Source organism: Scyliorhinus canicula, chromosome 23 (genome assembly GCF_902713615.1).
Source record: "Scyliorhinus canicula chromosome 23, sScyCan1.1, whole genome shotgun sequence".
Lineage (NCBI taxonomy): Eukaryota > Metazoa > Chordata > Chondrichthyes > Carcharhiniformes > Scyliorhinidae > Scyliorhinus > Scyliorhinus canicula.
The window spans coordinates 24585110-24611714 of NC_052168.1; the positions used below are offsets into that span (position 1 = coordinate 24585110).

The 26605-nt window shown below is 49.9% G+C and overlaps 1 protein-coding gene across 11 annotated transcripts in view; it reads left to right on the top strand.

The window, feature by feature from the left end:
- The window catches only part of LOC119956323 (meiosis inhibitor protein 1), a 536433-nt gene that overhangs the window by 306407 nt on the left and 203421 nt on the right, over positions 1-26605 (top strand). For 10 of the 11 annotated variants that reach the window (XR_005458631.1, XM_038783445.1, XM_038783450.1 and 7 more), the window contains 4 exons: positions 4338-4449; positions 4649-4709; positions 4890-4984; positions 23238-23415. Coding sequence is in view for 10 of the 11 variants with exons in the window: in XM_038783445.1 (XP_038639373.1) it covers positions 4338-4449; positions 4649-4709; positions 4890-4984; positions 23238-23415 (446 nt within the window). In the remaining variant the exon portion in view is untranslated. The remainder of the gene's footprint in view (positions 1-4337; positions 4450-4648; positions 4710-4889; positions 4985-23237; positions 23416-26605) is intronic. The other variant, XM_038783446.1, reaches the window with a different exon arrangement.

Consider the following 26605-nt stretch of genomic DNA (forward strand, 5'->3'; position numbering starts at 1 on the left):
CGCGCATCAAGGCCGTACGTGGTCGCCTGCTGTTTAACTTTTGCAAAGAATTGGTGGGGGTCTGAAGTGGGGAGGAACGGGGTGATTTTCTCACACGAGTCCCTTAATTGAGTCACGGTTAAGGGGGTGGTGTAAGTGATCTCGGGTATGCCGCCTGCGGTTGCTTTTCGTTGGGTGGTGACTGGGTTAATTGGTGCAGGTGCTAACTGATCTGTGGGGGATTGGGGCGCTTTCCTTTTCTGCTGCGTTTCTAGCGCACATGTTCCCTGAACATATCGCTGCACTGTCTCGCTTAACTCCTGCCAATCTGGTGCATTCTTTTCCTCTAATTGCATTCGAAAGGTTTCTTGGAAGCCATTCTGCACAGAAAGCAGAGATTGCAGCTCCGCAATCTGCTTCCTACACTTAGCATGGTCCACTGTGCTTTGCCTTTGCTCAGTGGTGACAGCATGGAGTGCTCTTAAAGCTGCCTTCAGGTCGCTGCACTGTTTCTTCAGTGCCTCTACCTACTTTTCTGATTCCTGTCTTATCAAGACTGCACGCTGCACATCCTGATAGGCTTTTTCGTATTGTACCTGGGAGCTGCTCAGATGGGCTAGACAAGACTGGTGTTGCCTCTTGGCATCATCCACCTCTCTATCCTTATCTGCCAACTTCTTTCTTAATTCTAAATTCTCTCTCTCTATATCACTGACATCCACTTTACTCATGCGATGCCTTTCCTCTAATTCTGCTCAGAGCGTCCTGACGACCTCCTCTGTGCCTCGCAATTGTGCCAATCTGGACACAATTGCCATCGGCTTACGTGCTTTACCTAAATTCCTTTTGTGAATTGCGCTCAGGTCCTCCCACCAAGTATGTCCTATACTCCCGGGGCCTGTTTCCTCATTCGAACAGAATTCGCTCCAAAGGAGCCATCCTTTCCCTTTGAGGTACTTCCTGATCTCTTTTTCCCAAACGGGACACTGACCTACTCTGCTGGTCGCTGCGACTACAAACTCTTGGGGGTGCATGAGGCGCTCCATTGCCTGCATGGCCATCTTTTTCTCAATGCTCTCGGTTAAATTTAGAACAAGGGATGCTAAGGCAGTGTTATAAATTACGGGTATGGCTTTCGCTAAGGTAAAACCGAGAGATTTTTGTTGCGACAAACTGTCGGGAGTTCATACTTTGGAAAATAGCAAAAGCCATACCCGTAATTTATAACACCGCCATAGCATCCCTTGTTCTAAATTTAACAGGGTTGTTAGTTATGCATGCAAAAACACACTTCCGAATTATGAGGATTGATGTGAACTGCTTGAACACTTGTGGTTATTTCTTTTCACAATTGGATTTCTGATTCAAATTGTTGGGTTCTCTCGGAGTGGGGGGGCCACTTCTAGTCGAGTCCCGTCAGAGTTCGCCACTAAATGTTGCTCGTTCTGGGTGAGTGTGCTTTACACTCAATTGACTCTGTTTTATTCCTAAGCTCCAGAGTCGCCAGGTATCTTTATGATACCGCCACAAGATTCAAGTTCAAGTTCAGATCAATGACTCAATACACCAGTTAGTAAGTTCAAACAAGACACGTTTATTATTACACAGTTATTTACTACTCATACACATAATACTAAGACTAAACGGTTCCTACCACTCCTAGGCCAATACTTATCTGGAATAAGGGAACTGCCGGATCAGGGAACAATGGCCTTTTGCTTTGTCCTGGATCCGCAGGCTTCCAGTTGGTGTGGACTAAAGGGGTCAGGAGTGTCTACTCTCGTAGCGTGCGTTGCATGACACTTACTTGTCGGTGTAGCAATTGGCCAGGCCTCTCCTTCTCACGTCCAAGTTCCTGGAGAGCTGCTGCAAAGGTGTTCTGCTGGGAGGGCCGGCTAAGAGAGCGGAGGGCTGGCTAAGAGAGCGAGGAGGGCTGGCTAAGAGAGAGAGCTGGGGTCGGGGTCTCTGTCTTATACTGTTTTGGGTTTCTCGCTCATCTGGGTGGACCCTCTATAAACTTGCAATCGATTGGGTCTCTTCCCAATCGATTGATTTGAATTTCCCCAATGACGGGGCTGTTCCTCGATCACTGGGCAGTTCTTTCTACCTTGTTTGTGTCCTTTTGTTTCAGATTCCACTGGCGCCGGGATGTCTGACCTATAGAATGTTTCAATCTCTTCTAATTGTTGTGTCCATTGTGCCTGGGAATCACCGGGAATCGCTCAATTAATATGCGCAGCTTGTTAGTTTCTATGCTGTCTGGTTTCTTCACAGACAGTATCCACAGAGAGGTTCTGCAACCTGCTTGCCTCTCTGTCATTGTCCAATTTTCCCTGCATGCAACTCAATGTTCCATTTTATGTCGGGAAGTGGACAGCTTCGGTGGCTACACTGCCCAGTTTTTGCTCTCCTTTTTAAAATGTGATTGCTTTATGTCATCAATATGGGATTAAATACAGTAGATTACACCATAAAGTGGATTTTCACATGCATCACTTGGGCAGTAACCTACAGAGCAGATTGACTGCCCTTTATAGAATCAAACCGATTTTCATTACATTGTAAGCAATGGAATGAAATTCAGGCAAGTCCAACAATTGGTGTATATTGCACTCTGCCACATTACTGCTCAGATATTGAAAATTTACCTCCACATTCTTACTTTTCAGAAACGTCTCGTCTCAGGCAAGTACCAAAATTGCAGAAAGCCCCATACATGCCGGTTTATTCACAATTTCGATGTATGGTAGCTCCACCTTTTGGTGAATATCAGTATTTCTAACTACCTTCAGCAATTGATGGAACAAAGTACATTGTATGATATTGCAGGTTTCATTTGAAAAACATACTTGCTCTAGGGGCAAGTAGCAATGGGCCACTTCTGTGCTCCTGTGTCTTTCTTTTTAACAGGCAGATTGTGGTTCAGGTATGTGAATTCATGAAAGGGTCCATTTTTACCTCTTTCCCCCTTTCCTCTTTTTTTCCCCCATTTATTTTAATTGGAGTAGTTTCTCAACTTGCCACCCGGGCAAAATCCACTGATCTCCATTTCAATTGATTCCTGTTCTGATCAAGGAGGGGGATGTGACCTGATCTGATCGATTTACCTGCATCTATGTAAAGTTTGCTTGAACATCTCCACTGAGAAATTACTGTGGTTACATTATTTAATGATAGTGACAATTTGTACATTTGTAAGCCTTCATTCAACTTCTGTTATGTTTTAGGCTTTTGAGCAAAAGGATCTCTGACACCAATGTTGGGAAGCTTAAGCAGTCCAACCTTTCCTGGTCTCTGTCATCTCTTGTTACACCTACTTCATTTAATGTCTGATGAAATATATCATGTTAGAGCTACATGAAAGTACCCTGCAACAAAGCTATATATTTGTATACATCTGGAGTTGAAATTCCTTTGCACCTACTCCTGTTCATGGGCATACCAATGGCAGATTCCTTTGCACTTACTCCTGTTGGGCAAATCAATGGCAGGTGCAGTATAATTTGGATAAGTGTGAGGTTGTTAATTTTGGAAACAAAAGCAAGAAGGCAGATTACTACCTGAATGGTTGTAAATTGGGATAGGGGAGTGTGCAGCGGGACCTGGGTGTCCTTGTGCACCATTCGCTGAAGGTGCAGCAGGCGGTAAAGAAGGCTAATGGTATGTTGGCCTTCATTGCAAGAGGTTTCGAGTATAGAAGCAGGGATGTATTGCTGCAATTGTACAGGACCTTGGTGAGACCCCACTTTGGGTATTGTGTGCAGTTTTGGTCTCCTTCTCTGAGGAAGGATGTTCTTGCTCTCGAGGGAGTGCAGCGAAGGTTTGCCAGACTGATTCCAGGGATGGCGGGACTGTCATAAGAGGAGAGATTGACTAGGTTGGGATTGTTCTTTCTGGAGTTCAGAAGAATGAGGGGGGAATCTCATAGAGACTTATAAAATTCTAACAGGACTAGACAGGGTAGATGCAGGGAAGATGTTACTAATGATAGGTATGTCCAGAACCAGGGGTCACAGCCTGAGGATTCAGGGTGAACTATTTCGGACAGAGATAAGGAGACACTTCTTCACACAAAGAGTGGTGAGCCTGTGGAATTCATTACCACAGGAAGTAGTTGATGCTAAAACTTTGAATATATTCAAGAGGCGGCTGGATATAGCACTTGGGGAGATTGGGATCAAAGGCTATGGGGAGAAAGCAGGATTAGGCTATTGAGTTGGATGATCAGCCATGATCGTGATGAATGGCGGAGTAGGCCCGAACGACCAAAAGGCCTCCTCCTGCTCTTATCTTCTATGTATATGTAATCTATTGCCTTATTTTCTGTTTAATTTTACTTCCATATTGCTTTCTAACAGAAACACTATGAAAAGACTCCCAGTGTCACAGCTATGGAGGTGTTCTTTTCCATTCTAAGTGTTCAGTACAGTATCTTGCCCAACAGAGCGAAACTGTTTTCCATTAAACTGGGTATGAATCTTTCAATTCTTTCATCCTTTGAAGATAAAAATAAGTCCCTATACGTTAAGAACATCATATTTTTAGTATCCTTTTAAATTAATTGACATGAATATACAACATCCATTCCCCACATTTAATGTTCAACTTTATTTAAAAAACAGCCACTTTTTAAAATAACTCTTTGAGCTACTGCATTATCTGCCTACAGCTTCCTCATCTTTTATAAGGTTTACAGTAGAACTGAAGGCCAAATTCTGTTCAGGAGGCAGGTAATACAATCTTTTCTTTTCAGCCTGTTACTTTTCTGTTGCTAAATTTAGCTGCCATTTTGATATCAATTGTACCTACTTCAGTTGATGACTTAAAATTGTCCACCACTGCTCTTTATGCCTGGTGAGGATTTTAAAATGGAAGACATTATAATTTTGTTTACCTTTCTGTTTCATTAGAAACCCAAAATTGAATCAGGCGTGCTCAGACTTCCTTTGTCGGATATGTCGAATCCTGTTTTTATCTGTTGAGAATGTACTGAATTACCAGGATGGTAGGTTTCCTTTTTATTATTCATTTTTTATTTTTCTTCCTATGCCTCAAAAATACACCCACCAAACTACATATACTGAATAGAACACAATATTCTAATGTTGTATATTCAGTAGGTCTCATGAAGAGTTCTAAGCCTTGTATGGTTGAACATTGTGCGTTTATTGCTAACACATTACAGTGTATAGGCCAAGCTCTGAGCTAACTCCATGCTTACTTCCACATCGGGCGCAATTCTCTGGTCTCGTTGCGCTTTCGCTTGAACAGAAGAAGGCCGGTGAATAGCGGGAGAGGCCAAAAACGAGAACCATGCCAGGCGCTAAACAGTTTGCGATGCAACCGGCCTGCTCCTTTAGGCTAAATCCAGATCTCGCCGTAGCATGGCGTGAAACCAATTATTACCGCTTGAGCCCAATTTCCATACAATTAATGGGAGCCATCCCTTTTCCAACAGCTTCCCGTCCTTCATCAGCCTCCCCAGTAAGTGGTCATGCTAGCGTTGGTTAGAACACCTTTTTAAGAGTGTGAACCTGGCGGTAGGGCTTCTGTGGGGAACTGAGGAGGTGAGTATCATAGAATTTGCAATGCATAAGGAGGCCATTTGGCCCATCGAGTCTGCACCAGCCCTTAAAAAGAGCACACTACTTAAGCCCACACCTCCACCCTATCCTCGTAACCCAATAACCCCACCTAACCTTTTGGACACAAAGGGGAAATTTAGCATGGCCAATCCACCTAACCTGGACTGTGGGAGGAAACCGGAGCACCAGGAGGAAACCTATGCAGAGACGGGGATAAAGTGCAAATTCCAGACAGACAGTCACCTAAGGCTGGAATCGAACCTGGGTCCCTGGAGCTGTTCCCCCCCAACCCCCATTTCCCAACCTCTCAGGGTATATGTTACATCACTTCAGGGTGCTGGGACTGAGTTGGCACCATCAGCAGCTTTCAAGGGCAGGGGTGTTGTAATGAACTCCAAGTGGCTTTATTGGTTGGCCAATTGGAGTATGAGCTCCCTCAATGATAGCTCATTGAGGGGGCCCATATAAGCACCTGTGTAGGCTTTGTGAGCAGTCTTAAGTTGACTGGACTGCTAGCAGCACTGTTTGTAGCTGCTCCTGTAATATCGTTAGTGTAAATAAATATTGGTGTGGTGACGGAACTCCTGCCTCCCGTGGATTACTACAGTGGCAACGAGGTAAACTACGAATTTTGCGGAGACCAGCTGTCGCACTCGGAGGGTAAGCCTTGCCATTTTAAAAATGCCATTTTTTGAGAGTTTAGAGTCTTACAACACCAGGTTAAAGTCCAACAGGTTTGTTTCAAACACGAGCTTTCGGAGCACGGCTCCTTCTTCAGGTGAATGAATTATTCACCTGAAGAAGGAGCCGTGCTCCGAAAGCTCGTGTTTGAAACAAACCTGTTGGACTTTAACCTGGTGTTGTAAGACTTCTTACTGTGCTCACCCCAGTCCAACGCCGGCATCTCCACATCATGAGAGTTTAGAGGCATTCGACCCGGCTATTGAGGACTGGTCCCAGTATGTGGAGAGAATGTGTTACTTCTTCCGGGCAAATGATATACTGACGGACGAAAGGAGACGGCTTATCCTGCTGTCGGCGTGCGGACCCTCCGCTTTCGCCATTATACGTAGTCTGACTTATCCCGATGCGCCGGACACGAAAACTTTCCAAGAAGTAACGGAATTGGTGAAAGAGCACTACGACCCAAAACCATCCCTCATTTTGCTTAGGTACAGATTCTACACAGCGAAGCGGGAAGACAGGGAGTCAGTCACGAATTTCTTGACCCGCCTGAGAAGGCTGGCGGAAAAATGTGAGTTCGGCCTGACGCTAAATGAAATGCTTCGGGACCGGTTAGTGTGTGGTATAAACGACCTCGCAATACAGAAACGCCTGTTGGCGGAAACGGAGCTAGACTGCAGGCAGGCGTTACAGCTCGCATTGTCCCTAGAAAAGGCAGCAAGTGGGGCGCAGGAACTACAGGGCACTCCAATGGGAGGTAGATACCTGTGAGAGGGACTACCACAATGGGTCCTGCTACCAGATAGCTTCTCTCAGGAAAAACCTGAGGAATAGAGGGAAAAGGAAAACCCCAGAATTGCCCCCAAGTCTGCCAGGACTAACTGGAGACAGAGGGAAGTACCGGCTGAGGCTCCCCAACAGAGAAGGACCGTTTCTGGCACCAGACAGAGTTGGGTAACAACGACTGAAACCCTAGAAGGAGGTGGCAAAAGGGGAATAGCAGGTGGGGACGCAGGGAAGTACACAACCTAGACGCCCCATCCTCCTCTGAAGGGGAACAATTATATAATATTACAACGAAGAAAGCAGAACCCATTAGGATTACCCCACGGGTAAACGGGCGGCTGACAATAATGGAAATAGACACGGGTGCGGCCGTATCAGTAATGGGAATGTCAGCATTTAGAAAAATCAAAGATGGACTCCAGCCACTAACCCTAACAAAAACATCGACAAAACTTAAAACCTACACGGGGAACCCCTGGATGTTCTAGGCACGACTCATGTACCTGTGGAATATGAGAAACAATTGCTCAGATTACCGTTGACGATAGTAGAGGGCTCCGGACCGAGCTTAATTGGACGGAATTGGCTGAAAGACCTAAAATTAGATTGGATGAAAATTTTCCAGAGTGGAAGCGGGCAGTTGAGTGGAGTACTCCAAAAATACCCGGAGGTCTTCCAGGAAGGTTTGGGGGAAATCATAGGCGCCAAAGCAACTTTGCACGTGGACTCAGAAGCCCTTCTGAAATTTTGTAAGGCCAGGCCGGTACCTTTTGCATTGAGGAAGAAAGTAGATGACGAAATAGAAAGGTTACGGCGTGACGGCATTATCAGACCAGTACAGTTCTCGGAATGGGCAGCGCCAGTGGTACCAATTTTGAAGCCAGACGGCTCGATACGTCTCTGTGGAGATTTCAAACAGACAGTAAACAAATACGCACTGCTGGACAAATACCCAATCCCGAAAATAGACGACCTATATGCCAAATTGGCAGGTGGGCTTTTGTTCACGAAACTAGACATGAGCCATGCCTACCTGCAGTTAAAACTGGACAAGGGCTCCCAGAAGTTCGCTACGATCAACACCCTGAAGGGCCTTTTTCGTTATACTAGGCTACCTTTTGGAGTGTCATCAGCCTGCGCTATATTCCAGCGTACGATGGAAAATATTCTACAGGGACTACCGCAGGTGGCGATTTATTTGGACGATGCCTTAATCACGGGTAGGACAAACAGGGAACACTTAAGGAACCTGGAGGAAGTGCTCAGGCGTTTCGCAAAGGCAGACGTACGGCTAAAAAGGGAAAAATATGTTTTTCTGGCCCCACAAGTGACGTACCTGGGATATAAAGTAGACGAGTCAGGCTTACATCCATTAGAAGACAGAGTAAGGGCAATAAAAGAAGCCCCAGCTCCCACCACGGTCCAGGAGTTACGATCATTTCTAGGGTTGGTAACCTATTATGGAAAATTTATTGAAAATAGGGCATCCATCCTAGAACCCCTCCACCAGCTACTAAAAAAGGGGCAAGAATGGAAATGGTCCACCCGCCAAAACCGAGCATTTGGGGACATTAAGGAACAGCTGTCATCCGAAAATGTCCTAGAGCATTATGACCCAAGGAAGGAGTTGGTGGTCACTTGAGATGCATCCCCCTACGGGGTAGGAGCTGTCTTAGCCCATAGAGGAAGGAATGGGGAAGAACGGCCAATAGCCTATGCTTCGAGGACCTTGGCGATGGCTGAGAGGAAGTACGCCCAAATCGAGAAGGAAGGACTGGCGCTGATATTTGCAGTAAACAAATTTCACCAGTATCTGTACGGGCAGAAATTCACCATAGTGACGGACCATAAGCCGTTATTAGGGTTATTAAAAGAAGACAAGTCAATACCCCCGATTGCATCAGCTAGAATCCAACGCTGGGCGTTGCTACTGGCGGCATATAGATACGTTCTGGAGCACAGACCGGGAACGCGAGTAGCACATGCAGATGCTTTGAGCAGACTTCCCCTCCCGGACACTCCGCCGCAAATACCAAAAGTAGAGGAGACAGTAATGACTCTAAATTTTTTGGACACCCTACCAGTAGACGCACAACATATTCGGTTGTGGACGCAAAAAGACCCAATTTTAGCCAAGGTGAAGCATTTACTGCTAACAGGGGAACTGGAAAGACCAGTGGAGCCCCAGATGCACCCATACTGGAGCAGAAGTGACCGAATAACCGTAGAAGACGGTATCCTACTATGGGGAGCTCGGGTAATCGTCCCAGCTCAGGGCCGTCAGGCAATCTTAACTGAGTTACATCACGGACACCCAGGGGTGTCTAAAATGAAGATGCTAGCTCGAAGCTACGTTTGGTGGCCAGGTTTGGACACAGACATAGCAGCCTTGGTACGTCGGTGCCAGGAGTGCCAACAGGGGCAAAGAGTGCCACCAGCGGCGCCATTGCACCCGTAGGAATGGCCAGGCAGACCGTGGACCCGCCTGCATACTGACCACGCCGGCCCTTTCATGGGCTCAGTGTTTTTGGTGATAGTGGACGCCCACTCCAAATGGTTGGACGTCCACCGGGTAAACACGGCAAGCACAGCATCGACAATTGAAAAGCTCAGGGCCTCGTTTGCAACACATGGACTTCCGGAGGTATTGGTGTCGGACAACGGAACGGCATTCACAAGTGGGGAATTTGGAAAATTCCCAAATTTAACGGGGAAAGTGGAGAAACAACAGGAGGTCCAACGCAGGGGGCATGATAATAGTCGGCAGCAGAGACATTTCCAGGTGGGGGCACCGGTTTGGGTCAAGAATTATGGGAATGGACCAACGTGGGTCAAAGGCACGGTAGAGTCCCAAACAGGGCCCATATCCTATGAGGTTTCAATACGAGGTAAGGTGCTGAAGAAACACCTAGACCAAATAAGGGCAGCGGAACCACACCTGGAGGCAGGCGAAGCAGGGCCGCCTCAAGCTGGGATAGCCCAGACGGAAAGGATAACCACACCCCAGCCTCGAGCAATTTCTCCAGACCCCATCATCCAGTCATCAGAGTTGGAGATGGACACACTCGACGAGGCCGCCGTGACACCTCTCCCCGAGGAGGAGGAAGAACAACTTCCAAGGAGGTCGTCAAGGAAAAGACGGGCACCTATAAGGTACACCCCGCCCACTTCGGAGAATGACCCGGCGGACGACACAGGGGTGACAGACCCAGACATGAGGAGCAGGAAGAAACTCAGAGGAATGCCAGCTGGCAGGAATTCCTTGGACCTTGGGGGGTGGAGGGGTGTAATGAACTCCAATTGGCTTTATTGGTTGGCCAATTGGAGTATGAGCTCCCTCAATGATAGCTCGTTGAGGGGGCCCATATAATCACTTGTGTAGGCTTTGTGAGCCGTCTTAAGTTGACTGGACTGCTAGCAGCACTGTTTGTAGCTGCTCCTGTAATATCGTTATTGTAAATAAATATTGGTGTGGTGACGGAACTCCTGCCTCCCGTGGATTACTACAGGTGTGATGATAATCCCCCAGAGAGCTGAGTACCGGTGCTCCTCAATTTATGCCATAGTCTGACCCCTGCCTGTCTACTGAGTGCTCGCTCACACCCATCACCTGCACGTGGTGTGCCCATGGAAGTGGGGGTGGTGCCTGGCGAGATCGGCCAAGGGTTTGGAGGCCAGCCCACATTTGAGGAAGAAAGTGACAGTGGCTTCATACTGGTTGTGCTCAAGGGTGTTTATTGTGTTTTACAATTCCCCACTCTCCAGATGGTATCGATCCCCCCACCCCCCGACCCTCTACCTACCCACTCCTCCGGTGCCCTCAGTGATCCTCGATATGCTTTGCCTTTCTTGCTCTAACGCTTTGTCTAGGTGTGCTCCCGGGATGCACCATCAGAGATGGAGTTAGTCAGCTGCTTACCACGTCCTGTGGCCATCGATGCCCCTGGCAGGCATCCTCTGGGGTCGGATGGTCCCGGCTCACTTGTCGGTGGCACATGCACAGCTGTGCTGCATTGTCCTGTGTTCTGATGTGAGACGCAACCTCATCAGAGGGGTGGAACTTAGGGGGAGCTAGTGGCCACCGTCATCAGTCCATGGGATGGGTCTGGGTTAGCACCCTCTCCTCCCGTTCAGTGCCCATAGGGTCCGGGAGTTCACCTTGGGATGGAGGGGCAGTTAGTTCAAGTTCCAGCTGCCCTGCATTATCTGGCGGTTTCCCATGGTCTGCAGCATCGTGTCGACGTCCTTGGCGATGCTCCTCAGTGACTGGGACAAGCTCCGCAGCCCCCCGACCATTCCCACCTGGTAGCAGGACATGTCCCGCAAAACCTCATCAAGGTCAGCCTTGTACTGGTTGACATCCTCCAACGAGGTGGACATTCTGTCGACACCCTCAGCCATGGCCGTCACCGACTGCTTGATGCCTTGGGCACCTCCACTAATGGTGCCAACGTCGTGCACCAGGCTCTCCTAAGCAGTCGCCACTCTAGCAGTGTTGGCCTCGGTGCTACGCATTGCCAATGACACCTCCTGCACCTATAGCCTCTGGGACTCCTCCAAACGGCTATGGACCTGCTGGAGTGTTGCTGACATTTCCCTCTGGCAGCACCTTAACGGCCCCATCAACTCCAGGATGACCTCTTCCACAGGCTCAGCATCAGGCTGGGACCCAGCTGGGTCCTGGGATCCTGCCTCCACCTGATCTACATCAGCAGCAGTGTGGTGCTCACCAGATTGTGCCCCAGAATCCTGACCACTAACATGTCCCACCGTGGTGTGTGTATCTGCACTGGTGGAGGGTGGAGATAATAGCTGTGCTGTGACTAAAACAGTTGCACCCTCAGAACTCCACTCCAAGGCCTCCTCCTCGGAGTCAGGAGAGGGTGCCGCCGGGATGGGCCGGCGCCATCGGCTGGAGGACCTGCGGGAGAATGGACACGTGATCAGTGGGAGAGATGGGTCAGTCAGTCAGTAAGGCAATAACAACGTCCCAAGGCAGTTAAAAATGTGCTTAATAATTTAGAATAACAAGGGAAAAAGTATGGGGAAAGATGATTTCATTTTTTCCTCATTTGTATAGTTTATTTGCAGTGCTGTTTTTGCTTCCTGGTTTCTTCCCTAATCCCAGCCTTCATGCTGGACTATAGCACCACTGTTAGTGACGGTCCCTGAATGGTTTGCTCAAGTGACTATTATTTGCCTGAACCTATTGCATATTGACACAGTGTTCATATACGGCAAACATCACAGCTAAGTTCAATGCTTTCCTTGTCTATTGTCTACAAATGCAAGAGTAACTACATAACATTCAAGAGCAATAACCTTGGCTGAGTCTATTCTCCTTTGGGTGTCTTGGTGTCAATTGTGCAAAACTATCGCTCTTGTTTTTTGAAATTAACTTGCCCAATCTATTGTCAAAAGATTTCTTGCTCTACACTTGTCCATTTTTTTAAATAAATGTTTTTATTGGGTTTTTGAACAAAGTATATTTACTGTTATGTTGTACACAAAATAAGATATATAGAAGAGAAGAGCACACACAAACATACAATAAAATAAAATAACTGGTAGGTATTATGCACCAGCTCAACAGAACAACTCTGGACAATTGGCAATGTTATTTTTAACACATAAATAGGCATCTGTTTGTGGGTGTGGGGGGGGGGGGGGGGGGGGGAAACTGGGGAGGTAGATATACATTTGGGTGATGGAGAAACAATTACAGGGGGGCAATACGCGAATGAGTCTGGTGTTGGTGTTGTCACTTTCGCTGCCGTTGTCGTCTCGCGCTCACCTCCGCTTCAGCCGTTCGACCCGTCTTTCGCCTGGATTTTCCTTGCTCTCTGTCCCTGCAGATGCCAAGTTTGACATTGTTTCCCATGCCCTTCTTCCGGCTATCATTCCCCTGCCTCCAACCCCCCCCCCCCCCCTCCCCGCACCTCCCTGGTTCCCCTCTATTGTTCCCTGTCTCCTCACTCTTCCCCTCCCTTCTGCCTCCTTCCCCCCTTCTCCTGTGGTTCGCCTTTCTTTTTTTTTAACAAACAATTTAATTGAGGTATTTTTCGGCATTGTAAACAGTTACAGATAACAAAAAAAACAAAAATGTGCAAACATCAACGTAAAACCAATACTTCAATCAAACCATACTGCACAAGCCCGCTCCTCTCCCATAGACACTACCCGCCTATTTATCCCTCCTACTCTTTGCACCTTCGGGCGAACCCCAGTACAGATCCCCTCAAGGCGAACTTAATTTTTTCCATACCCAGAAAACTTGACATGTCCGAAAGCCATAGTTCGGTCTTCGGGGGTTTTGAATCCCTCCATGCCAGCAGTATTCGCAGCCGGGCTATTAGGGAAGCAAAGGCCAGAAAATCGGCCTCTTTCTCCCCCTGGACTCCCGGGTCTTCCGAAACCTCTCCTCCTTCTCCTCTAGAGACTATTCTGTCTTGGATCCCTATTGGCGGGAGGCGTGGGAAGGATGGGACCTGTCTGCGGTCAAAGTCCCGCATCTGTAAGTACCTAAAGTAATTTCCCCTTACCAGCCCAAATTTCTCCTCCAAACCCCTCAAACTCGCAAAGCTCCCCTCCAGGAACATATCGCCCACCCTCCTCACCCCCGCCCGCCGCCATGTTCGAAACCCTCCATCCATGTTCCCGGGGGCAAATCGATGGTTATCACATTTTGGAGCCCAGACAGACGCACCCACCTCCCCTACATGCCTCCTCCACTGGCCCCATATCCGCAGGGCCGCCCCCACTACCGGGCTGGTGGAGTACCTGGCCGGCGACAGTGGTAGGGGAGAAAGTGACCAGGGCTGCCAAACTGGTGCCCCTGCACGAAGCCGCCTCCACCCGCTCCCAGAAAGACCCTGTACCCACCATCCACTTCCTTATCATGGCTATGTTAGCTGCCCAGTAGTAGTTGATCAGACTCGGCAATGCCAGCCCTCCTTGCTGCGGCTCCTTTCAAGCATCGCCTTCTTCATGATTCCCCTTTCTTTCCTCTTAGGTTTAGCTGGTCCCTCCCCCCCTCACCCGGTCTATCCCTCCCTCTCATGCCTTCGTTACGTTCCCCTGATTCTTGGCGACCTGGCTATTCTTCTGCTTGTTCTTTGGCTACAAACAGGTCCCAGAACAATTGGGTGAATGGCTCCCATGTTCTGTGGAAACCGTCATCTGACCGTCGGATGGCGAATTTGATTTTCTCCATTTGGAGAGATTCTGAGAGGTCGGTCAGCCAGCCTGCAGCTTTGAGTGGTGCTGCTGACTGCCAGCCGAACAGGATTCTACGGCGGGCAATCAGGGAGGCAAAGGCAAGGGCGTCCGCCCTCCTCCGCAGGAATAGATCTGGCTGGTCTAATACCGCGATGACAGCCACTTTTGGGCATTGGTCCACCCTCATCCTCACCACCTTGGACATTGCCTCAAAGATGGCTGTCTAGTACCCCGCATGTCTGGGGCAAGACATGTGGGCATGGTTGGCCGGGCCTACTTGGTACCGTTCACATCTATCTTCCACCTAGGGAAGACCCTACTCAAAAGGGGTCTTGTTAAGTGGGCTATGTACCACTTTTAGTTGCGTCAGGCTGAGCCTTGCGCACGTGGAGGTGGAGTTGACCCTATGCAGTGCTTCGCTCCAGAGTCCCCCACCCTATTTCAATCCCCAGGTCTTCCTCACATTTCTTTCTTGTTGCGTCCAGTACGGTTTCGGCCATTTATACCAGTCGGTCATACATGTCGCTACAGTTGCCTTTATCTAGGATGTTTGCATCCAGTAACTCTTCCAGTAATGTCTGTCGTGGCGGTTGTGGGTATGTCCTTGTCTCCTTTCGTAGGAAGTTTTTGAGTTGCAGGTACCTTAGCTCATTCCCCCTGGCTAGCTGGAATTTCTCTGTCAGTTCGTCCAGTGTTGCGATCCTGCCGTCCGTGTATAGGTCCCTGACTGTCAGTGTCCCTCCGTCCTGTCCCCACTTTTTATAGGTGGCGTCAATCAGTGCTGGTGTGAACCTATGGTTGTTACAGATGGGAGCTTTGTCCGACATTTTGGTCAACCAAATTACTGCCGTAGTTGGTTCCAGGACTGGAGGGTGGCTATTACCACCGGGCTACTGCAGTGCTTTTTGGGTGGGGATGGGAGTGCTGCCGTGGTGAGGGCCCAGAGGGAGGTCCCCATTCAGGAGGCCTCTTCCACGCACACACACTCGACTTCTGGCTCCTTGATCCATCCCCTTATTCGTTGCCGCCCAATGGTAGAATTGTAGGTTTGGGAGGGCTAGCCCCCCCTGGATTTTGTTTTTTGTCGGACCTTCTAATGCTTTGAAAAAGGCCTTGGGGATGGAGATCGGGATGGATCTAAGTAGGAAGAGGTACCTGGGCAGTATGTTCATTTTGATCGTCTGGACTTTCCCCGCGAGGGAGAGTGGGAGTGTGTTCCATCTTTGCAGGTCCTTTTTTACTTCCTCTGTCAGACTGGTGAGGTTCGATTTCTGGATCCCTTTCCAGTCATGGGCTATTTGGATCCCCTGGTAGCGGAATTTGTGTTGGGCTTGTTTAAATGGCAGTCCCATTAGTGCTGCCCCCCCTCCTTGTGGGTGTACCGGGACGATCTCGCTTTTGCTCATGTTGAGCTTGTCGCCCAAGAAGGCGCCAAACTCTTTCAGGAGCGCGATGATTCCGTCCATGCTGCTTTGTGGGTTCGAAATGTAGAGGAGCAGGTCATCTGCATAGAGTGAGACTCTGTGCTCTCTGCCGCCCCTTCGGATCCCCCTCCAGCTTTTTGCTGTGAGCACTATTGCTAATGGCTCAATCGCTAGAGTGAACAGCAGCGGGGACAGTGGGCATCCTTGTCTGGTGCCCCTGTGCAGCTGCAAGTATCGGGAGTTGGTGTTGTTGGTCTGTACACTTGCCATGGGAGCATTGTATAGGTGTTTTACCCAGGAGTTTTACCAGGGGTTTTATCCATGGAGCTAATGGTGTCCATGATCTCTCCCAGTGCTAGTAATGCTTCTAGGCCCCATTTTCTGCCCTCCCCCACGACTGGTATGTCCAGTCCATCAAGGAACCGTTTCATCCCGGATTCCCCCATTGGGAGCTCTGAGGTGTACAGCCCTTGGTAGAAGACCCTCAAGGTTTTGTTGATCTTTTCTGATTCTGTTTCTAATGTGCCTCTGGTGTCCCTGATTTGTGCAATTTCTCTGATGGCTGCCTGCTTTCTCAGATGGTGTGCCAACAGGAGGCTGCCTTTCCTCCGTGTTCGCATAGGGTCCCACGTACCTGGTGGAGTTGGTGAACTGCTTTCCTGGTGGAGGGCAGATCAAAGTTCCTTTGTAGCTCTTTCCTCTCCGCCAGGAGCTCTACGGCCGGGGCCCTGTAGTACTTATGGTCTACCTCCAGTATGGAGTCGACTAGCTGCTGTCTAGCCGCCCTTTCCTCCCTATCTCTTCGCGTTTTGAAAGCAATAATTTCCCCTCTTACTACGGCCTTTAGCACTTAAGAACATAAGAACTAGGAGCAGGAGTAGGCCATCTGGCCCCTCGAACATGCTCCGCCATTCAATGAGATCATGGCTGATCTTTTGTGGACTCAGCTACACTTTCCGGCCCGAACACCATAACCCTTAATCCCTTTATTCTTCAAAAAACTATCTATCTTTATTTTAAAAATATTTAATGAAGGAGCCTCTACTGCTTCACTGGGCAAGGAATTCCATAGATTCACAACTCTTTGGGTGACTGGGTGGATGCTTGCAGCGATTCCTTGTTCCAAGCTCTTGGTTGTGGCACTTTGTAGCCCTATTGTTATTCCCTTTCTAGCCTTGTTTGTCCCTCCTTCCCTGTGCCCCCCCGTCCCCGGTCCCTGCCTTCCCCCTGTGGTGAATCACAATCCTAGTAATTCACACTGTGTTATATTGTATGTGTTGTGTCTATGTAAGCTCGGTATACGAGCAGTTGCGCGGCTCTGCCCATAGGGGGAGATGAGGAGTTTGTACTGGGCTCCACCCTTGGCTCCGCCCATGGTTCCGCCCATGGCTCCTCCCACTAACCGGAAGTATAAAGACCTGCAGTTGTGAGCCTGCTGCCAGTTCATCTCATCGCAGGCAGGCTCAGTTGTAAGACTATTAAAACCACTGTTCACTTCCAACCACGTGTCTTGTGAATTGATGGTCACATCAATTTAATAGTCTTAGGAAACTTGAAGAAAACGACTATGGAATCAGCCCTCAACCTGATCGACTAGAACTTGACCCGCAGGCTGCAGAGGCGAAAGAAATCTTTCTACACTGGCTCAGATGTTTCAAGGCCTACCTGGCTGAATCAAGCACAGCAGAAACTACAGAGGAGCAGAAACTCAGCCTACTGCACGCAAGGGTGAGCCACCGTATCTCTACTCAACTTATCAGTACTACCTCATATACGGCAGCCCTAGCCATGCTAGATCGAATGTACGTGAGGCCCATAAACGAGGTCTACACGCGCCACATTTTTACGACTCGCCGCCAGCGCCCCGCGGAGTCTTTGGATGAATTCCTGCATGATTTAGAAGCTTTAGCTCGGGACTGTAATTATCAAGCTGTATCAGCCGAACAGCATATGGAGCTCGCTGTCCGAGATGTGTACGTGGCAGGGCTCAGGTCGAACTATATGCGCCAGCGGTTACTCGAAAAAGGGGCCCAGAACTTAGAGGACATGGTAGAATTGGCTACTACCATGGAGGTCTCGTTCCGCAGCCTCACCTTGTTCCCCGCGGACCAAGCGACCCCATCCTGGGCCCCCGACCAGCGACTGCCCCAGGCCTGTGCCGCGCGGCCACCCACCCACTACGCAGCCCCAGTGTGCCATTTTTGCGGCAGCCCAGCGCCCACGGCTGCACTGCCCGGCTCGCAACGCGACCTACAGCAGCTGCGGTCGCAAAGGACACTATGCCCGGGTCTGCCTGGCGAAGAAATCCCCCTCTCCAAACTCTCCCGCAGCCCAAGCACTCGTTTCCAAAACTCGCAGGCCCCGAAATGCTGCGGCCTGTACTCCGACTCCGCCCCCACGCGACACGTGGGACTCATGGGGGCCGCCATTTTGGAAACCCCCCTCCACGCCGCCGGCCACGTGCGACTCATGGGGGCCGCCATCTTGGACGCCATCTTCCTCGCCGTCCGCCACGTTCGATCCACGGGGCAGCCATCTTGGGATCCATCCTCTCAAACTCTGAAACTCACCTCGAAGACTACGACCTCAGCGGACAGTCATCATGGGGCCACTCCAGCACAGCTGATCGAGCCGCCGACTACTCGCAACTCAGCGCGGTCACATTGGACCAGTCGCGTCCGAAACACCTCCACAACTCAATGATGACCGTTAAAATCAACGGGTACAAGACACCGTGCCTCTTTGACTCTGGGAGCACCGAGAGCTTCGTACACCCAGATCTGGTAAGACGATGTTCGCTCCCTATCTTCCCTGCACGGCAAACGATCTCCCTCGCTTCAGGTTCACACTCTGTTCACCTCCAAGGGTGCACCGTCACGACACTAACGATTCAGGGCACGAGCTACTCGAACTTCAAGCTACATGTACTCCCCGAACTCTGCGCCCCGTTCTTACTGGGACTCGACTTCCAGTGCAACCTCAAAAGCCTCACACTCAGCTTCGGCAGGCTCCTACCCCCACTCACTATCTGCAGTTTAGCGATGCTAAAAATCAACCCCCCTCCACTCTTTGCCAATCTCACGCCGGACTGCAAAATCGTAGCCACTCGCAGCGGGCGATACAGCCTGCAGGACAGGGTGTTTATCAGAACCGAGGTCCATAGGCTTCTGCGTGAGGGGATCATAGAGGCCAATAATAGCCCCTGGAGAGCTCAGGTGGTGGTCGTCAAGACCGGGGAAAAATTCTGAATGGTAGTGGACTATAGCCAAACCATTAACCGGTTCACGCTCCTCGATGCGTACCCCCTCCCCAGGATTGCAGACATGATGAATCAGATCTCCCATTATCGCGTTTTCTCCACGGTGGATCTGAAGTCTGCATACCACTAGCTCCCAATCCGCCCGGAGGGCTGCCACTACACGGCGTTCGAGGCCGACGGCCGCCTCTTCCACTTCCTCCGGGTTCCCTTTGGCGTCACGAATGGGGTCTCGGTGTTCCAATGAGCAATGGACCGAATGGTGGACCAGTACAGGCCACGTTTCCGCACTTGGACAATGTCACCATCTGCGGCCATGATAGCAGGACCACGACGGTAACCTCCATCGATTTCTCCAGACTGCCCAGAAACTCAACCTCACGTATAACACGGAGAAATGCGTTTTCCGCACGACCAGGCTAGCCATCCTCGGCTATGTCGTGGAAAACGGAGTCCTGGGCCCCGACCAGGACCGTATGTGCCCCATCTTAGAACTCCCTCTCCCTCATTGTCCCAGGGCCCTCAAAATGTGCCTGGGATTTTTCTCATATTATGCCCAGTGGGTCCCTCAGTATGCGGACAAAGCCTGCCCACTATTTAAGGCCACTCTCTTTCCTCTATCAGATGAGGCTCGCCAGGCCTTCACCTGCATCAAGGAGGACATCGCCAAAGCGGCCATGCGGGCGGTGGATAAATCCGTCCCTTTTCAGGTAGAGAGCAATGCCTCAGAGGTCGCTCTCGCAGCCACACTAAATCAGGCAGGGAGACCAGTCGCCTTTTTCTCCCGAACCCTCTCCGCTTCAGAACTTCGACACTCCTCGGTCGAAAAGGAAGCACAAGCCATCGTGGAAGCTATACATCACTGGAGGCACTACCTTGCAGGTAGGAGGTTCATCCTCATCACCGACCAAAGATCGGTTGCCTTTATGTTTGACAACTCACAAAGCGGCAAAATTAAAAACGATAAGGTCCTACGCTGGAGGATCGAACTCTCCACCTACAAGTACGATATCATGTACCGACCGGGGAAGCTCAACGAGCCCCCAGATGCACGTGCGCCAGCGCGCAAGGCGACCACCTGAAAGCTGTCCACAGTGACCTCTGCCACCAGGGGGTCACCCGGCTCGCCCACTACGTCAAAGCCCAAAATCTGCCATTCTCCACCGAGGTAAAAGCCATCACCAGGGATTGCCTAATCTGTGCGGAGTGCAAACCGCACTTCTATAGACCAGACAGGGCCCACCTGGTATAGGCCTCCCAGCCCTTTGAACGCCTTAGCATCGATTTCAAAGGGCCACTCCCCTCGACCAATCGGAATGTGTACTTCCTAAACGTCATAGATGAATTCTCCCGCTTCCGCTTTGCTATCCCGTGCCCCGATATGACCTCCCACACAGTCATTAGGGCCCTGCACAGCATCTTCACCCTGTTTGGTTTCCCCAGCTACGTACACAGCGACAGGGGTTCGTCCTTTATGAGCGATGAGCTGCGTCAGTACCTGCTCGACAAGGGCATCGCTTAGAGCAGGACTACCAGCTACAACCCCAGGGGCAACGGGCACGTGGAGAGGGAGAACGCGACGGTCTGGAAAACCGTCCTACTGACCCTCCGGTCCAGGAAGCTCCCGACCTCCCATTGGCAGGAGGTCCTCCCCGACGCGCTCCACGCTATTATGTCCCTCCTATGTACAGCCACCAACCAGACCCCTCACGAGCGGCTATTTGTTTTTTCCAGGGGCACTACCACGGGGGTTTCGCTCCCAGCATGGTTGAAGACACCGGGCCCGGTTCTCCTCCGGAAGCACGTCCGGGCACACAAAACTGACCCACTCGTTGTGAGAGTGCTCCTACTCCACTCGAACCCCCAATACGTGTTCATCGAATACCCTGACGGCCGTCAGGACACTGTTTCCTGTTTCCTTCTACCGCCGAGGTACCCCTCACACTACACCCCACCCATCCCCCCGCACCCGGCGCCCCAACGCCTGCAGGTTCACTGCCCGTGCTCCGCGCCCCCGCGCCTAGCAATTCAAACTGTGTTATATTGTATGTGTTGTGTCTATGTAACCTCGGTATACGAGCAGTTGCGTGGCTCTGCCCATAGGGGGAGATGAGGAGTTTGTACTGGGCTCCACCCTTGACTCCACCCATGGTTCTTCCCATGGCTCCTCCCACTAACCGGAAGTAGTTGTGAGCCTGCTGCCAGTTCATCTCGTCGCAGGCAGGCTCAGTTGTAAGACTATTAAAACCACTGTTCACTTCCAACCACGTGTCTTGTGAATTGATGGTCACATCACCCCCCCTTTTCCCCCCTCCCGTATACCCCTCTATACCCCTCTTTTGCTCCTCTTTCCCCTGTTCGTATCCCCGTTTGCTCTCCCGCCTCTGTTGAGTGCCCCTGCCTGGCGCTGTTGGGGGCGTGCTGCGGCACTGCTTTGTTGCATGTCCCCGCGCTAGCTTTCCTGCTAGTGCAGTGGCTCCCCTCTCGGGTGTTACTGTCTCACTTCTCCCTTGCCCGACCTCTGTGTTTTTCTGCCCGCTCTTGCCCCATCCTACCCTGCATTCCTCTCGCTTGCTCTCCCTTCTCCGCTACTCTCATTCCCTCGTGCTGGGGCCTGGTCTCCCACCTGAAGCGGTCCCTTGGGTAGTGGTTTGATTTTTGTTCAGGGTGCGCTCGCCGTGACGGGGGTGGAGGTGCCTGGTGCTGCCTCACCCTCCATCCCGGTCGGCGTGCTGTTGCCCCTTGCCAGGGGCCCCTTATTTCTACCCCTGCTGTTGGTTTTCCATCCCGTGTTCCTCAACAAATTTGTTTGCTTCGGCGGGGGCTGTGAAGAAGTACTCTCTTTCTTGCTTTGTGACCCAGAGTTTCGCTGGGTACAGCATACCAAAATGCACGTCGCTCTTGTGAAGAGCTGCTTTCGCTCTATTGAATTCGGCCTGTCTCCTGGCTAGGTCTGCCCCAATATCCTCGTAGACTCTAATGATGTGTCCTTCCCATTTGCAGGTTCTGTTTTGCCTGGCCCAGTGCAGGATTGTTTCCCTGTCTTGGTACCGGTGCAGTTTAGCTATAACTGCCCTTGGTTGATCCCCTGCCTTGGGCTTCGGGTGCAGCGACCGGTGTGCTCTGTCCTTTCCTGGTGGGTTGGGGAAAGTTTTCCTCCCCACTAAGTCGCCCAGCATCTTGGCCACGTTTGTCGTGGGGTTTCTACCCTCGATCCCCTCTGGTAGGCCCACTATCCTTACAGTTTGCCTCCTCGAGCGGTTTTCCTGATCGTCCACTCTGCCCTTCAGGCTCCCCTGCATTGTGACCAGTCTCGCCACCTCGTTCTCCAGGGCCGTGACCCGGTCGCTCATGCCAGTCGCGGCTTTTACCAACTCCTTAATGTTCGCCTCTTGGGCTTCCAGTTTCTCCACTACTCTGCCCAGGATGAACTGCACCATCGCCAGGGCCTTGGCTATTGTTGCCTGCACTGCAGCCTTCATATCTGCTCTGGCCTCTGCCTTGTTTTCCTGCTGATCTGCCTTCAGTGGCTCAGCAAAGGCTGCCTTCCAGTTCCAGCTCCCCCCTGGCCCAAGGGGAAAATGCTCCTGTCTGCCTAGTTCTTCTTGTTGCGGCAAACTTTCCGTTCCGCTGCTTTGTGCGTCGATTGGCTCGTCTGAGCTGGCTCGCCTACGGCCCCTTCTGCTTGTGGTCCCCTTTCACCCTCTGCTTTGGCTCCCTTCTGGCATTTAAAATTTTTTCCCACATTTCTCTCTTTTTCTCCCTTTTTCAACCCCTTTTCTTTCCCCCTCCCTTCTCTCCTTTAACACTTTTTTCCCCCTTAAAGTCCTTTGTCAAAAAAAGTAAAAAAAAGTTTTTTCTCTTGAAGAGTCTTCTTTTCAAAATTTGTTTTTATATAAACAAAGGGGGAAGTTCTTTTTTTTTCCCTCACTCACTCACACGCCGGTTCATGAGGGTCGAGAGAGAGAGAGACTTCTCGTCGGGCCGGGAGTCCTCCTTTGTTCCACCACCTGCCTCGTGGTCACTGCCGTGGGGGGGGATTGGTCCCTACCGCTGGCTCGGTCCCTGCTCATCGTCCCCGCGTCCTCCTGCTGTGTGGGGTGGGGGGGGGGGGGGGGGGGGTGCAGTCCGGCCGGTTTGCGCGTTCTTTTTTTCCCCCTGGGAAACGGGATGCGACTTCCGGAGCTGCGTTGCCCGCGACCACTCTCCTCCCCTGCTGGAAGTTCACAATTGTTCATTTAAGTGGTATTAAGATTAAAAAATGATAAACTTCATTGTTATTATCTATTTTTTCTATTCTTTTAGATCTTGATAGTATATCTGCGCTTTTTGCAGGGTGTATTCCACACCTCAACTACACATTTTTCGATGCTATATCCGTGCTTTCAGAAAGTTTGGACACAATTGGAATAGATGAAGACCTTCAAAACCATCATCATTGTCTGTTAGTAATATTGTACCTGGCTCATATGTATGAAGACAGGTAAGAGATTTTATGAAAAGATTCTTCAGCTTTTACTTTCAGCTTGGGCGGCACGGTAGCACAGTGGTTAGCACTGTTGCTTCACAGCGCCAGGGACCCAGGCTGGATTCCTGGCTTGGGTCACTGCTGTGCGGAGTCTGCACATTCTCCCCGTGTCTGCGTGGGTTTCCTCTGGGTGGTCCGGTTCCTCCCACAAGTCCCGAAAGACAGGCTTATTAGGTCAATTGGACATTCTGAATTCTTACTCAGTGTACCCGAACAGACTCCAGAGTGTGGCAACTGGGGGCTTTTCACAGTAACTTCATTGCAGTGTTAACGTAAGCCTACTTGTGACAATAAAGATTATTATTATTATAATGCTGAAGAAATGACAGACTGGAGAAGATATGATTCAAGTATTTTTCTGTTTAATTTGGCCTTCAAAAATAGCATTACAATTTCCCAGTATTCATCGATTCTTTCGTATCAATTGTTAGTGCACCACAAACCTTTTCCCCTGGTCATCTCGCCAATTTTTTTCAGGGGTCATGAAATATCTTTGGCTAACAGGGTTAAGGAAAATCCCAAAGCCTTTTATTCGTATATAAGGAGCAAGAGGGTATCTAGAGAAAGGATTGGCCCACTCAAAGACAAAAGAGGGAATTTATGCGTGGAGTCAGAGGAAGCGAGTGATCTTCTCAATGAGTACTTTGCATCGGTATTCACCAAGGAGAGGGACATGATGGATGTTGAAGCTAGGGATGGATGTTTAAATGCTCTAGGTCATGTCGGCATAAGGAAGGGGGAGGTTTTGGGTATTCTAAAAGGCATTAAGGTGGACAAGTCCCCAGGACCGGATGGGATCTATCCCAGGTTACTGAGGGAAGCCTTGGACAAAATAGCTGGGGCCTTAACAGATATCTTTGCAGCATCCTTGAGCACGGGTGAGGTCCCGGAGGACTGGAGAATTGCTAATGTTGTCCCTTTGTTTAAGAAGGGTAGCAGGGATAATCCAGGGAATTATAGACCTGTGAGCTTGACATTAGTGGTAGGCAAACTGTTGGAGAAGATACTGAGGGATAGGATCTATTCACATTTGGAAGAAAATAGACTTATCAGTGATAGGCAGCATGGTTTTGTGCAGGCAAGGTCATGTCTTACAAACCTAATAGAATTCTTTGAGGAAGTGACAAAGTTAATTGATGAGGGAAGGGCTGTAGATGCCATATACATGGACTTCAGTAAAGCATTTGATAAAGTTTCCCATGGCAGGTTGATGGAAAAAGTGAAGTCGTATGGGGTTCAGGGTGTACTTGCTAGATGGATAAAGAACTGGCTGGGCAACAGGAGACAGAGAGTAGTGGTGGAAGGGAGTGTCTCAAAATGGAGAAAGGTGACTAGTGGTGTTCCACAGGGATCCGTGCTCGGACCATTGTTGTTTGTGATATACATAAATGATCTGGACGAAGGTATAAGTAGTCTGATGAGCAAGTTTTCAGATGATACTAAGATTGGTGGAGTTGCAGATAGCGAGGGGGACTGTCAGAGAATACAGCAAAATATAGATAGATTGGAGAGTTGGGCAGAGAAATGGCAGGTGGAGTTCAATCCAGGCAAATGCGAGGTGATGCATTTTTGAAGATCTAACTCAGGAGCAGACTATATGGTCAATGGAAGAGTCCTGGGGAAAATTGATGTACAGAGAGATCTGGGAGTTCAGGTCCATTGTACCCTGAAGGTGGCAACGCAGGTGGATAAAGTGGTCAAGAAGGCATTCAGCATGCTTGCCTTCATCGGACGGGGTATTGAGTACAAGAGTTGGCAGGTCATGTTACAGTTGTATCGGACTTTGGTTAGGCCACATTTGGAATACTGCGTGCAGTTCTGGTCGCCACATTACCAAAAGGATGTGGATGCCTTGGAGAGGGTGCAGAGGAGGTTCATCAGGATGTTGCCTGGTATGGAGGCTGCTAGCTATGAAGAAAGGTTGAGTAGATTAGGATTGTTTTCATTGGAAAGATGGAGGTTGAGGGGAGACCTGATTGAGGTCTACAAAATTATGAGAGGTATGGACAGGGTGGGTAGCAACAAGCTTTTTCCAAGAGTGGGGGTGTCAATTACAAGGGGTCAAGATTTCAAGGTGAGAGGGGGAAAGTTTAAGGGAGATGTGCGTGGAAAGTTTTTTCCGCAGAGGGTGGTGGGTGCCTGGAACGCTTTGCCAGCGGAGGTGTTAGAGGCGGGCACGATGGCATCATTTAAGATGCATCTGGACAGATATATGAATGGGTGGGAAACAGAGAGAAGTAGACCTTGGAAAATAGGCGACAGGTTTAGATAAAGGATCTGGATCGGCGCAGGCTGGGAGGGCCGAAGGGCCTGTTCCTGTGCTGTAATTTTCTTTGTTCTTTGTTTGCGAATCCAGCATTTGAACTTGTTAGTTGTAGGAATTAATTTTTATACTTCAGCTTCAGCTCTTGGGGTTAAAGGGATCAAGGGATATGGGGAGGCGGGATCAGGGTATTATTGAAATGACGATCATAATGAATGGGACATTATCAAAAAACTTGTTTTAATCATATTTTTCCTTGTAGACTGACATACAGTCTGCCTCCAGGACGAGAATTCTCCCAATTTTTTCTGTGTGTTCCACATGCGGTGGAGGTCTTGTGGTGCAGTGAATAGCACCCCCATCACTAAACCAGGAGCTCCGGTTTCGAATCTCGACCCATTATTTGTTGGCCAAGGCATTCATAATGAGGCCAACAGGTTGAGTATCAAACTGCAAAATCCTTAGAACATGCCAATTTCGGACGGCAAGAACGGAAGAGACTCCTGGTTAGCCATGCTTGGTGCTGATTGGCACCCCTCTAGCTAAAAGCCTCTGGCGACTTGTTCCAGATTTCAAACATTTGCTGTGGAATCGGATGAAAGTCTGCTTTGTGCACCACCAGGTGTGAGAAGAGAAACAACAACAACACTATGTTAGCGGTACCGTTTATTTTGGCTGCAGAGAACTGTTTAGACATAGAACAGTACAGCACAGAACAGGCCCTCCGGCCCTCGATGCTGCGCCGAGCAATGACCACCCCACTCAAACCCACGCATCCACCCGATATCCGCAACCAAACAACCCCCCCTCAACCCCACTTTTTAGGACACTACGGGCAATTTAGCATGGCCAATCCACCTAACCCGCACATCTTTGGACTGT